The following is a 13,341-nucleotide window of genomic DNA, read 5'->3' on the forward strand; positions in this document are numbered from 1 at the left end:
TCTGAAATCTTGACCATCATGATTAACTGGAGAAGGGAGAACTGCTTCAGAACCCTACTTAAACACTACATCAACAGAACTGCAGGTGAAAATGCACAGACTATGTTTATGTAGAGCAAAGAAGAAGAAAAAAAATCAGACAGAAGACTATTATAATGCTAGAGACCAGCTGCGTCCTGCCATAGGTTGCAGGAATAACCTTAGCCATTATTCCTAATTCACTTGTGCAACCACTTTATATAAAATAATTTCTGTAATTTCTGACTAAGATCATCACCTACATGTCAGTTCAATATGCCTACTTGACTTCTCCTTAATACATCATTAAACTTAGCATTTTTAATAACAGCATTAGATAACTGCATGATTTTATTTAGGTGTTTTCAAACTTAAGTCTTAGTTTCTTATTCATGAACTACTACAGATGCCCTGGGAAGTCAGATGTATAGATTGCACTTTATGGATTAAGTTAGAGTCCACACACATTTCTAACACTAGTATGTAGTTGGTGGAGGTCTCAAAGGTATCAAGAAGGCCAATGAGCTGGGGATGCTGGAGACTCTGCATGACTCCAAGTTCATGGGTAACCTGGTCTCGTTTCATCAACTTCTTATTCACAAACTTAGTGGCTACTGCTTGCTTGGTTCCCTTCTGGTCACACTTCTTAACGACAGAAAATCTGCCCCTGGAATACAATATCAAAAGAAAGGATTTAGCTGAGAGATGCACTAAGGACATACTTGTACTCTGAGAAATATCCTAATTTCAAGTTTTTAATAAAGCATTTTCTGGGCGTAAACAAGATTTTTTCTGTGTATGCATCTTATACAAAATGTGTCTGGATAAATAATCAGTTCCAGAGAGAAACCTGTTTTTATCATATTTGCAGAGAATTCAAAGTCAGAGTAGCGTTCAACTTTCAAAGGTCCACCATTAAGCAGGACAAAGGTATGTCTACACAATTACAGAATTTGTATAATGTCTACATAATGTCTGCACAATTTATTTTGCATTTTGCCCATTTTTGGACCTTTTCTGGCTTGAATTTTCATACCCTCAATAAAAAAGGCTTCACTACAGAAGCAGCATCAGTCATGCTTCAAAAAAAGTCTATGGAGCTTCTCAAAACATTTGCAAAACATACATCCTTCAATGTAATCTATAATAGCACTTCAAAATAAATATGTTCTGTTTATGCAGTGCCATCTAGTGCTGGTAAGATTTTGGCTTCCTTATTTCCATTTAACACAATGTAATTCTGACTTTTTAGGCTCAAATAAATAATTTTTCTTAGAGAATTTCATTATTTGATTGAGAAGTTCCTATTTTGACATAAAGGTCTATCTTTATAGATTAACATTACAACATACCTGCCAAGCTCAGCCACTTCACTGTAGAGGGAATCAAAGCTGTCTTTCCAGATTACCATGATCCCATCACTTCCAGGACCTACAATAAAGAGAAGGACAGCATATCCAACATTTAATATAGTCAGATCCTCCTCAGAACTACACTATCATCATTATAACCAATGGATTGTTTCAGATGAAAAGGAGACATATGTGGACTTCATATTCAATTTGGGAATATATTTTAGGGAGAATTTGCCTTAGACTGACCACTATCATTTTTGGTTTGAAGTTGGGTGTGTGCAACTGATATCTTCATATTTTCCATCCTCTTGCAGGTTGGAGATAAAATTATTTCTGTAATCAACTATTTTATTGATGGTTTATGAAACCTCTTACAACTATTCAGGTCAAAGAGTATTTTGAAACAGATAATGCAAAAGAGCTGATTGCAATCAAATGGCTGAAGTCCTTCAAGTCCAAGGACTGAGAAGGATTTCATAGATGATGAAAGCTTGGAGTTTTCTTTTTGTTCTAATGACGGGGAAACAAATGGCAGGAGGCCTCACAACAACCGTCAGAACTTCCCGATAAAAGTATTGGTAGAGCTGGGGAATACAGCTGCCTGTCTTTTGGAGGTTAGTTACTAAGTAACTAAGATGTCATACCAAATTCTGGTTTACTTTTGATTGAAAAATAAACGCTTACTTTTGGACAAGGTCAGTAAGATGACCATGGCTAGAAAGATGGTAGTTTGGGCTACAAGACCTTTGTGACCCTGATTCTGGCCAAATCATTATTTTGGGCTTCCGTGTTGGGATAAGAAAGACACTCATTATATTAGTTCATTAAAGCACAGTTTCACACTGACTCTTTCCTATCCATCGGGAGCTTTCTGCTCCCCGACTAGAAACCTTCCTTGGCTGACACGCAATCAATGGAACCATCTTGTCCCGTTAATCTGCATGTGACATGGACTGGCAGCAAGACAACTGGAATTGTGTGCCAGAGCAGCACAGCCAAAGCAGCGGAACAAATTTTATAGCGGAACTAATTCAGGTGCAGGGGAAATTGTCTGTACAGAAATGAGTAAACCTGGCAAATTGAATGAAATAGCCAAAAGAATAGGTATCTTACATTATAGCTATTATCAACAATACACCTGCCACTGGTTTAAAAAAAAAAAAAAAAAAGTGATCAGACAATGTAGCAGCTACCTGAAAAAAAAAAAAATAAAACAAAACAAACATTAGTGTATAGGCCAAGACTTTCTTTTCTCCCTTTTATCTATTGCAACACCCCTGTCATAGGGCTTAACTACCGGTTGCCTGTTGAAAGCTTTGGTTCAATTAGCAGGAAGTGCTAGGAATAATCACCACCTCATTATGTTGCCTATAAGGCACTTATTGTGGCTGCCAACAAGCAGAACTTAAAATGGCAGCATTGAAGAGGTTATCTGAAGGGACACATCTTTCAAAGTCTGGTTTCAACGTTCCAAGAAAATTGAGAAGTTGTTTGGGAAAAAGGGAAGAATGGATTTTGGAGAGGTTCAGGACAACTGTACAAGTTCCCATATCTGCTGAGACACATGTACAAAAACAGAATGAAACATTTCATATCATATTTTGTTTTCCACGAACAATTTGAGACAGAGCTATTTCACCTAAAATTTATTAATTCTCGCCAATGGATGGGCCTTTCAATCGATTAAATGACCCAGGCAGTAGTTGTTATACCTGCATGTAAGAAAGCCTACTATTCTGCTGCCTCATTATGTTCTCCCTACTTTTAAAAATGTAGGATCCACAACACCTAAGACAAAAATAACTGAATGTACGAATGAAACACTGAAGCTTATCTCTATGTCATCAAATGCATTAAGTAAAAACAGCATTCCTTTCCTCCGAAGTCTTCCTGGCATCTGTATTTGCATGTATAATGGCTAAAAAGTAACTAAACAATACAGCCATTTTTCATCTTAGAAGGCTTCCTTTAATCTATCCCTCATACACTCAGGTTGTCTCATTTCAGATCCTGAAAGAATGTAATTCAGTGTGGATCCATGACGCAAAGAGAAGAAATAGTTACATGTGCTCCTAACCACTGTGGCTTTAATTCCAGCAAAGGAGCTTACAAAATAATACATGGCAATGCCACTCTGGTATCTGTGCATTTTAAAAATGATAAATGTTAATATACTATAGTTTCATTGTGACTAAATATAGAATACAGACCATAAAATATGATTTTATCACAGTATGTTTGAACTTGTATTGACAGACAAGGTGCACACCTTGACTTTGACAAGGAAATGATCTGTAGGAATCTGTCTGTAGGAACCTCAAATTAGTTACTTCCTAAAAATGTGTCTACTGCTGCTGAAACAAGTAATATAACACAGGTGAAAAGGACTAGTATAGTACTCCCTTAACAGAGGGAAACTCAAGAGTCAGGGTTTTCTTTTTTCTGTACTATGGATGACATGTAGCTACCCTTGAAATCTCAGATGCTTTGAATGTAATTACATGAAACAAACAAACAAACAAACAAACAAACAAACAAGAGAGACAGGCCTACCTAAAACTCGTAGACTGGCAGAGGATGAAACCGAACCCATATCGTTTGCAGCTATACATGTATAGATACCATCGTCTTCCGCAGTGACGCCAATGATTTTCAGTGAAGCCTCTCCTAAGTCACTGAGAAACATAATGGCAAGCATTAACTTTATATTCATTTTATAGACCTTAAACTATGGAAATTAGATATAGCTAGGGTGATAACGTTAATATTTCTTATCCTCCAGCTCCCATACACTTTCTGGACAAGCATTACTAACCCCATCTCTGCCATTTCAGAAGTCTCCACCAGAATCAGAGCATTTTGTGTCTTTGAAATATTTTGGAACATCTTACAGACTATCAGGAAAGCAAACATCCTCACTGGCACTTTGTCTCCTGTTTGCAGACTTCTTTGCATTTGAAAAATCAAGCACTTCCCCTGTATTTTTGTACTCCATCTCCTTTAGTTATGAGAAGTCATATTGAGACAACTTCAGGGAGCCGGTCCATCATTGCTCTTTCTGGAAGCTTAATTTCCATCCCTGATGCCTAGCACATGGAAGCTAATCTAACATTTGTACTTTCAGAGCATTTATCCCTCATAGGAGTGGACTCCATCTTTAATACAAAAGGTGCACCACACCATGACTTTGGAGACCTTAGAATCCTGGAGAAAGAGGTTGGGAAGATATTTAGGTTTCCCCTCTGCACTAGGGCAGAAACAGCAATAAGCTATGAGACCACAGAAGAAAGATTCTATAGACTCTTCCTTAATCCTCCTCACTGCTCAGCTGGCTTTTTTGTTTGTCTTTACACATCTCCTTAAATCTTCCTCTGTGCAATTCATGTCTATTACTTTTTGGACCATCTGCCATGGACAGTGGATAAATCTCCTTCAGCTTGCACAAGTCTTTTACAAATGTGAACACTTAGCATGCCTTCCCTCAAGCGTTTCACCTCTAGGCTCAAAACAACCCTAAGTATGTTATTCTTTCACAATAGAGCATATATTCAAGACTATCCATCATTCTTATTTCTTTCCTTTGGATTCATCCCAATAACTCTAAGTCACTTGACTGACTAAACCAAAAGCTATTTGCCACAGCCTTCACTCAACCACTTAATTTCAGGGGGGAAATGAATATAATTTTATTAACATAGGAATATAACCCCTTCCCCTCATTTAAAGGACATTTAAAAATTATTTTTAAAAAGCTGTCAGTCACAAGCGACAGGATTTACCTGTTATAAACATACAACAGTAACAGACCACAGTGATTAAACCTAGTGAACCTAGCTCTTACTCATCTCTCTCAATGGTCCTGGATACAGTAGCACAGCTGCTCCTGTACCTTTGTCTCTGCATAACAAAAATTATACCATGTGAAAAGGGAAAAGCAGCAGCACTAAGAAAAATAAAACACTGTACAACATGCTATCAAGTCTGCAGATGAGTTGGGCTGTATCATACAAATGCTAAGATGACATGCTCTTGTATCCACTAATGAAGAAGTTTTCGGCTTTTTAGTTTTCTTCTAATTGAAGTTATTCAATAAACAGAATTTTCTGTATATAAAAAATGCTTTTTCAGAAAAAAAAAAGTTTAACATGCAGTTTCGCATTCCAAAATATAGCAATTTTTCTCATTAGCTAGCTATTTGAGTTGCCAGTTAGTCTGTTCAATTTTATCACAGTAAGGCTAAAAGCAAGCAAAAACATTAGTTACAGTGCTTCAGCTACGAAGATCGTAGCATTATAATGTTAGTAGGAACCAGAGGCTGTTTCCTTGCAAAATGCCATAGTGCGGGCTTTCTGAAAGCAGTCATCTGCCTCGAAAATGATGGTATGCTAGCAATGGAAACGAAGGATTGGCATTATGGCACATCACAGCATTGGCATGTTGCAGCATGCTGTTCCAGTTCAAGCACTAGATCAGTGTGACAGAACTACCGTGACAGAAGTGGCTACTGTGATATCTAATCAGAAATACCAGCTGAATTCTCTTTTGGTTTTAGACAGCTTTTAAAATCAACTGATTATGACATTTGGGTACCACCAGCCATACTCGGAGGAAGTTACAGAACTTCTCCAGAAGATCCCAACTGTGAAGTATTTCCATCTGAGGACAACCCCATCTTTATGCCTCAAAGTCAAAAGCCATCTTGCACCAAAGTTGCAAATACAAAATATAATGGCTTCAGCAGTTCCTGTTCCTTCATAGAGGTTCTCTTTTCCACCCAGGATCCAGATAAAAAAAAATGCCCAGTGAAAAAATCTTCCCCAGGAGAAAAGCAGCTGGCTTTTTATCACTGATCACCTCAGTGATCCTGTTTACAGCACAGTTCCACACAAAGGGTTGTATTGGCACAACTGAGGGGCAACAACTATGGCACAGGGATGGGAACCTTATTACCATCTTTGCCAGAGGTACGACATAGGTTAACTACACCCTAAGGAACCCTATAATAAGACTAAAGACATCTCATGACACTGAGGTTATCCATTAAGATTTACTTGCTTGCTCCAACTCCAAAACCTCTTGTCACTCACTTCTAGAAGTTTATGTGATAGCAGCAAGTCAGGTATTGAATAATTATCAACCAAAGCTTTCTGTATGGAATCAGAGTACCATTATGTGTTTATGAGTCACTTTGTTTATTCTTGGGGTGTTCAATGGGAAGGGGGAGGGAGATGTATTTGAGGACAACACCCCAAACACCTCAAAGCAAATAGGCCACTAGGGTTGCTTACAAGAATTTTTCCTTTTAAAGTAAGGAGATGAATTATACAAATTACTGTACCTGTACGAGATGCTGTGATGACCGTCATTGCTCAGCGTATTATGATCAGGACCTTTCCAAGTAACTGAAGCCTTGGGGCGACCACAGACTTTACACCTAAGCACAATGGTCTCTCCTGTCTCACATGTTACCTCACTCAATGGTATTATAAACTCTGGGGGAACTGGAAAAGGAAAATTAATGGCAATTGAAGATCACCAACTTGGTTTTTTATTCCTTTCACACTCTCTTTCTTATTACTTAAGACAAAGTATTATGGCACTGAAGGTTTCCAGGGTTTATCCCTTGGAGCACATCAGTGGCTAGGCCACTTGTTGGGGCTCTGCAGAGTTAATGACTTCTTCTCTGCATGAACTTGGACATGACACTATTGTGTTATGCCATGGATAACCCAGAAACCTACCGTGGTGAACCAAACGCTGTTTGGGGCAAGTAACCTGAGAAAACCCTTCAGTGAAAAGTATTGAAGGACACGCTCAGCAAGGCTCTCTTTATGTCCAGCTAAGTTTGCAAAGGGAACACAAAACACCTATCCATTGAGGCAGTGCGGTGGTTTCCCTCTTTGCTTACAGGTGAAACTCAAAAAGTTTAATTTTGTGAATCAAGCGGAAAAAAAAAAGATAATAAAAATTAAAAATAAAAGTAAAAAAAGCAGTTTGGATCCCACTCCAGAGTGCCACTATTTTTGTCCTAATCAGCCTCAGCACTGGAGAGGCCCTGAATGCTCACTGGAGTTTCAGGCGAAAAATGAAGCAGAAGGTCTCCGACTCCTGACCCTGTTATTTTGCAAATACAGCAAAGCCCAAATTCTGTACAGTCTCAGTGCAAACACATTAGGAAAGGAAGACAGCATAAATCTTTCTGAAAAGCACAACATACAGTCTGTGTGTTTTATGTTGTTTTGGACATGTGGGAAAAAAAAAAAAGTCTTGCATCTTAAAAGCTCTGACATATTTCATTATCTCTCTTGTCTAAAAAACTAACAAACAAACCACCCACCCCAAACCCCTACATGTATTTTGACAGAAAACACTCAGTTCCTAATGTAATTCATTTCAAGTGAATTTAAACAAAGTAAACTATGCTTTCAGCAAATTATATTCTTAAAGATTAAAACAACTTACCATCATAAATGTAATTGGGGTTGAGAAGCTGAAAAGGAGAAATTAAAGAATTAATGTCCTTATAACCTTATACTAAATTAAAGAATGGTAGAAAAAGCACAGTGAGAGCAGAAGTTAGGTGCACCCACAGAGAACCAAGAAACATCTGGACATCAGAATTTCAGCACTGCACTACTCTTCCTGCAGTATCCTTATGCAGTACCACAAATGCAGGCTCAAAGATTACATCTTCCTGTTTTGGATCTGGACAAACACAGTCCATTAAAGCCACTGTTGCATCCATTTCCTTGCTGTGAAATTCTGACAGAAGCTAAAACTAGAGGCTAGATTTTAAAGAAACCCCAACATGACTATTTTTGGAAACTACTACATCTTTGTAACATTTACCTTTACAGAAACCTTGTTGGCAAGTCCTTCTCGGGATTTGCGGTAACCATTTTCTAGCTTGCCTTCCCTTTTGCCGTCTTTATCTTTTTTCTCAGATTTCTTCCTTAAACGGAGTGCTGTGTGCCAAGACATTGACTTCCTGAATGCAGAACATTAAAACTTTGATCAATTTTTTTCAACTCTCTGCTATGTGTTATACTTTCTAGTTTGAATGCTGTCGGTAAAGTATGCTTCAACATTATTTCATTGTATTAATAGATAGTGAAATGAAATACATTGCATACTTCATAAGACATGCTAACCTTAGTTAAAACTGTAAGCAAACTGGTAAGATTTAGTATTTAGTGTAGTATTTCTTGAAATCTTTGCTGGAGTGGTAAACTTTCAATATGAAAATACACACTGTCAGTTCAACTGAGCAATGAACAGCATAAAATCCATCTCTAATACAGTCTATATGAGCTTTACATTAAAGCTGGTAGGAAGTCTGATATGACATAATTTTCCCCATTACAGAGTTGAGAGAAGTCTTCCTAGCACAACCAGCCAATTTCAAATGATTTGTGGCTCACAGTGGAAAGCTAGGAAAACTGAAATCTCATTCCACTTGGCACAAACATTTATTACTGTCTTCCTAAACAAAGATGTCTTGCCTGGCAACTCATACCATTAAGTAAGTCAGTAACTTGCTGCTCTTAAACTAGATATTATTTTATCTTTTTTTCCCAGAAGACTGCACAAATTGGTGGGTTTTTTTAAAATAAAGAATATGTTCTTCTGGGTTCTTTTTTACTATCCTGTAGTTGGAAGTGTGCTAAGACACCTCTTACACATTCATCTTACTTGATGCTTATTTCTCAAAGATAGCTTCAACTTCGGGTTTAAAAGGCTCAAAGCCTCGTCTAAATTGGAAGTTTTTCTTACTTCTTCCCTTCTATACATGTCCAGACACTCACTTGATGGTTCCATCAGGGTTGTCAATGATGACTGCACTGGTATGCCCCAAGACATAGCCGGGAATCCAGCCCTCGGCTGCGGGGCACTGGTCAGTGGCGGCTCTGAACACCAAAAACATGTTCTGTTGGTTGCTGGCTAGAATCTGCACGACCTCTCCTTGGTAGACATTTATCTCATCCTCCTTCACTGCCGTGTAATCGTGTGTCACCAGCATGGTGGAGATATTGCTACTGCTGCTACTTTCACTCTGCAAGTATCAAGTGGAAGCACAAAGAAGGGGGGCGGGGGGAAGAACCAAGTTTAAAGTTCACGAAGAAGACGGGCTATTTTCAGCCCACACCATTATAACCAAGATCTGCATAATCTACACAGCTTAAGGCACAGTCAAAGAGCCAGGATTTCTCTTCTAGAGCTGGCTGTGTCTATCTTGTGTAAATTAGTTTGATTTTTGAATACCATTACTTACAGAAGCAGCAGAAATTTATTCCTGTTACTTTTCCTCAAGATTACTTTCTCTCTATTTTACTAAGACTCAGTTTATACATAGCCAGCAACTTATCTTCCTTTCAGGCTCTGACACTGAATCCTTTACTGATCATCTTTATCAGGTAACAAAACTACAATACAGCACATGGGACAATTCATCATGAAGTCTTATAGGTGTAGTTTCAAAAATGTAACCAGTTAAGACTTCACTTCATAAACACTGGGAACTCCAACAATGAAAAATATAAACAGTCTTTCCTAGCACAACTTGTCAGATCTCAGACATCAGCCTTCTCTTGCACGTTAAACATGTCAAGGTACAAAAGAATAAAATAGGCTTTTGATAATATCTCTCTTAAAAGCTCAAGGCTTCTCACTGGTTGAATCTGTAGAATCAGATTTGTTCCTTTAAATGCATGGGATGAGGTAAAATTACTGAATTTAAAAAATTATTCAAGTTTCTTGGGCAAAATAGGCCCACTGAACTATCAGAATAAAGTTGGAAATCTCATTTCTAGTCACTAGGATAGCTGTGTGTTCCTAGATGCTTACCTTGTACTTTCGGCTAGTGTTCATGAATTTTGTTTACTCACTGAGCATTTGCTCAGGTGTATTTAAAAAAAAAAAAAAAAAAAACACACTACTAAGGGTTTTCAAACCAAAAAGATCTCTCCTGGCTGTGACTTCGCTAGGAATTATTTTTCCATTTCTTAAAGTAAGGCTGTTTTTGCCCATGCTTCCATTTCCCATATGAGGTTTAATAAATAGAAGTTTGAAAATTATTATCAAGTTGTGCAACCTATTCCTTGAAATAAGTGGTTTCCTTCTTGAAACAAGTTGAAAACAAAGTGAACGGCCCATTTACAATACGACATGAGGCAGGGGTGTGTGTGTGTGTTCTTACTTCAAACTGGTTCAGGTTGATATCAGTGAGGGGCTGCTGTCACCTAGTAGTGGCCAAGTTGGTGACCTGCACATTGCAGCAAGCCAGCTGTACCCAGCTGTAGCTGGAGGCTACTATGGCTCATACAGAGTGACTGCCATAGGTATGTGCTAGCAGCAAGTGAAAGTTTGGCTGGCAAGAATAAGTATCATCTCTTTTCTCAAAAAGATCAAATATTCATCTCCACGGTGTTGAGGAGGTGCAGCAGGGTTCAGTGGACATCCTGGTACATGGGGAGCCCTGAACAGCATGTTCTGTTCCAATCTGCTCATGGCTTTGGACGAGTTGCTCTGTCTCACTGCCTGTGCTTCCCCCGAGGGTGTTTTGTCTGTCTAGTCTACTGAGAAATCAAGATATCTGGAAAGGAACTGTCTCAAATTACTCATTTATAGCTTGTCCAGCACACTGGTGCTCGCATTTCCCCTAAGTCTGTAGATTTATTCTGACTGGACTACCTATTTGACTCGGTGATTCAAGTCCATACTGTCTTTATTTCTACTATGATCCTGAAGGCAATGCTATGCAAGGGAAAGATTCATCCTGGAGATGTGTGACTCCAGCTGGTCTGGGAGAAGAGCCAGTTGAACTGGCTCAGAGGACTGTCTACATGATCTGTTGTATTCAGCAAGGCCTTGCCATGCTTCAGACAAACCAGAAACAGCAGAATCAAAAACCCACAAACCTTATTTTCAGTCACTGCTTAGAGTAAAATGACAATTTGCTAGATTCTTTTAGCTTCATAGCAAGTTATTATTAATTCCCTCTGTTAGACCTAAAGGGGGAAGAGGAGGGGAAGGCTGAAGGAGCAAAACCATCCCCAACCCCAAACCTTTCTTCACACACTATTCCTGAACATACTGTTTCTTAGCATGCAGCAGTATTTCTATAACTGCAGGACTGACCTCCCTGTAACACATCAAAATCTTCTTCATAGTTCAATCCTAAAGGATTAGATTGAACTCTGAATATTTCTTATTTTGAACAAGGACGTATAAATCTGTTAAAAAGTTGTCACTTAGCAGTTACCAGACCTTTCTCCTGTGTGAATGTGTTTATATAAGAATTTATTCTCACCCCAGGAAGAGAGTCTTCTCTTTTTCCTTGCAAGGAAGTAATTACTCTTGTACAGTAACTGATTTTCTACTGCAAGTTTTGCTGGTCATCACTGACCTCAAATACAGGATTACAGAGAGGGGTGTACAATCAAAACCTGAAAAATTGCTCCCATACTCCTGAAAAATTAACAAGAACCACCCCTCTCTCTCCTTAGAAGTAACCTTTCTTACAGCTGTCACACTAAAAGCCTTGCATATGTACACATGGGCTTCCACATGCAGTTTAACCATATGTTCATGTAAATACTTACATATACACAAATGGTTAAATCAATTTAAAATAAACCTTCACAATCCATTTTCTCTAGCCTGCTGAATGCAGTGTGAAATCATGCTAAAATACAGTTTAGAAATGAGGTTATAAATGAACAATTATGACCCATCTCAATTATCAAGCTAAAAGAAACAGAGTTGTGAAAGAGAAGTCATATATTCAGACATTATGTTTTACAGTAAGATAAAAACAAGCTATGGCATCTTTCCTGAGGAGGTATCAAAATTCAAATGTTTCAGAAAATTAGTGTTACTCTGCCTCTCTCTCTCTTTTTTAATGGAACAATATTAATACTGTGCAAGTTGTTTCTGCATATAAGTACCACCACCATGATTCACATGCTGTGCAAAATTGCCAAATACTCCAGTTGTCCCAACTTATATATTAGCATCACATTTTGCTAGACTGAAGATAAACACAAGACAGAGCTAAACCAAATGAAAAGTTGAAAGAAGATTGGGATAAAAATACAATACATGCAAAGCATAATTTTTTCCTCTGAGGCTATTATAAAGGTAAGTTTAAGAACTAAGAAGTCAAGAAAGCTCTGTGAGTTAAAACAGTTCTATCAAGAATGCATGCATTTTAAAAAGGTACTGCAAGTTAGGTGATTTGCAAAACTGGTACTGCATAGGAGTTGTGAGAGAGTGGAAAAACAAACATTTGTGAACAGAACGCTTAGTGAGAGGAAAAATCGAATGTGATTTAGAAAAAATAAAAATAAAAAAGCACCACAACCCGCCTACCACATCCATGGCAAGTGCCTTAAAATTTTTGCGTCATGTTTGCACACGCCCCTGTGATTACTGTGTTGCATTTCCTGGTGGACGTTATTACAGAGAATGTGGATTCTGTTGATACCCCAGCTTTCCGCACAAATACTCCATGTGCCTACTCAAAGGTTGAATCTCCAGATGCCCTACGACAGTTCCTCTTATAAAGCAGCAAAGACAAGTGGAATCACTTTTTCCACTGAAGTTTTGGTTGCGGTAGAAGGAGGAATATTTTAGTTAGGTTTTGTTTGCCTGTTTTGAGTGGATCGCTGGAAGCTTCCTTGACCAGACGTGGGATTTAAAAAGACAGAATATTGTATATCAACTAAGGCTGAGAGAAAGGGGAAAAAAACAAAACAAAAAAAACAAACCAAAATCAAGCAGCCCAGGGAGTGTGTAGTAGATGTCCCAACGAAGTTAAAACTCAACAGGACAATGGTGGCTGATGTGCGTGTGACAGGGGAAAAAGCCCCAATGCAATCTGCCAAAATCTTGAAGTCAGATTTAAAACAGGCTGGCTGCAGTGCATACCCCAAGGTGTTCTGGCTGCCACATGTCATGTTAATTATGT

At 38.3% G+C, this 13,341-nt stretch overlaps 1 protein-coding gene across 3 annotated transcripts in view; it reads right to left on the reverse strand.

The window, feature by feature from the left end:
* The window catches only part of TRIO (trio Rho guanine nucleotide exchange factor), a 260,312-nt gene that overhangs the window by 5,143 nt on the left and 241,828 nt on the right, over nt 1–13,341 (reverse strand). For 2 of the 3 annotated variants that reach the window (XM_067290998.1, XM_067290999.1), the window contains 7 exons: nt 9,179–9,426; nt 8,223–8,361; nt 7,836–7,863; nt 6,712–6,874; nt 3,927–4,048; nt 1,371–1,449; nt 485–685 (listed from right to left, as the gene is read on the reverse strand). In XM_067290998.1, coding sequence (XP_067147099.1) covers nt 485–685; nt 1,371–1,449; nt 3,927–4,048; nt 6,712–6,874; nt 7,836–7,863; nt 8,223–8,361; nt 9,179–9,426 — 980 coding nt within the window. Of the gene's footprint in view, nt 1–484; nt 686–1,370; nt 1,450–3,926; nt 4,049–6,711; nt 6,875–7,835; nt 7,864–8,222; nt 8,362–9,178; nt 9,427–13,341 lie in introns of those variants that run through there. The other variant, XM_067291001.1, reaches the window with a different exon arrangement.

This window comes from Apteryx mantelli, chromosome 2, assembly GCF_036417845.1.
Source record: "Apteryx mantelli isolate bAptMan1 chromosome 2, bAptMan1.hap1, whole genome shotgun sequence".
NCBI classification, from domain to species: Eukaryota; Metazoa; Chordata; class Aves; order Apterygiformes; family Apterygidae; genus Apteryx; species Apteryx mantelli.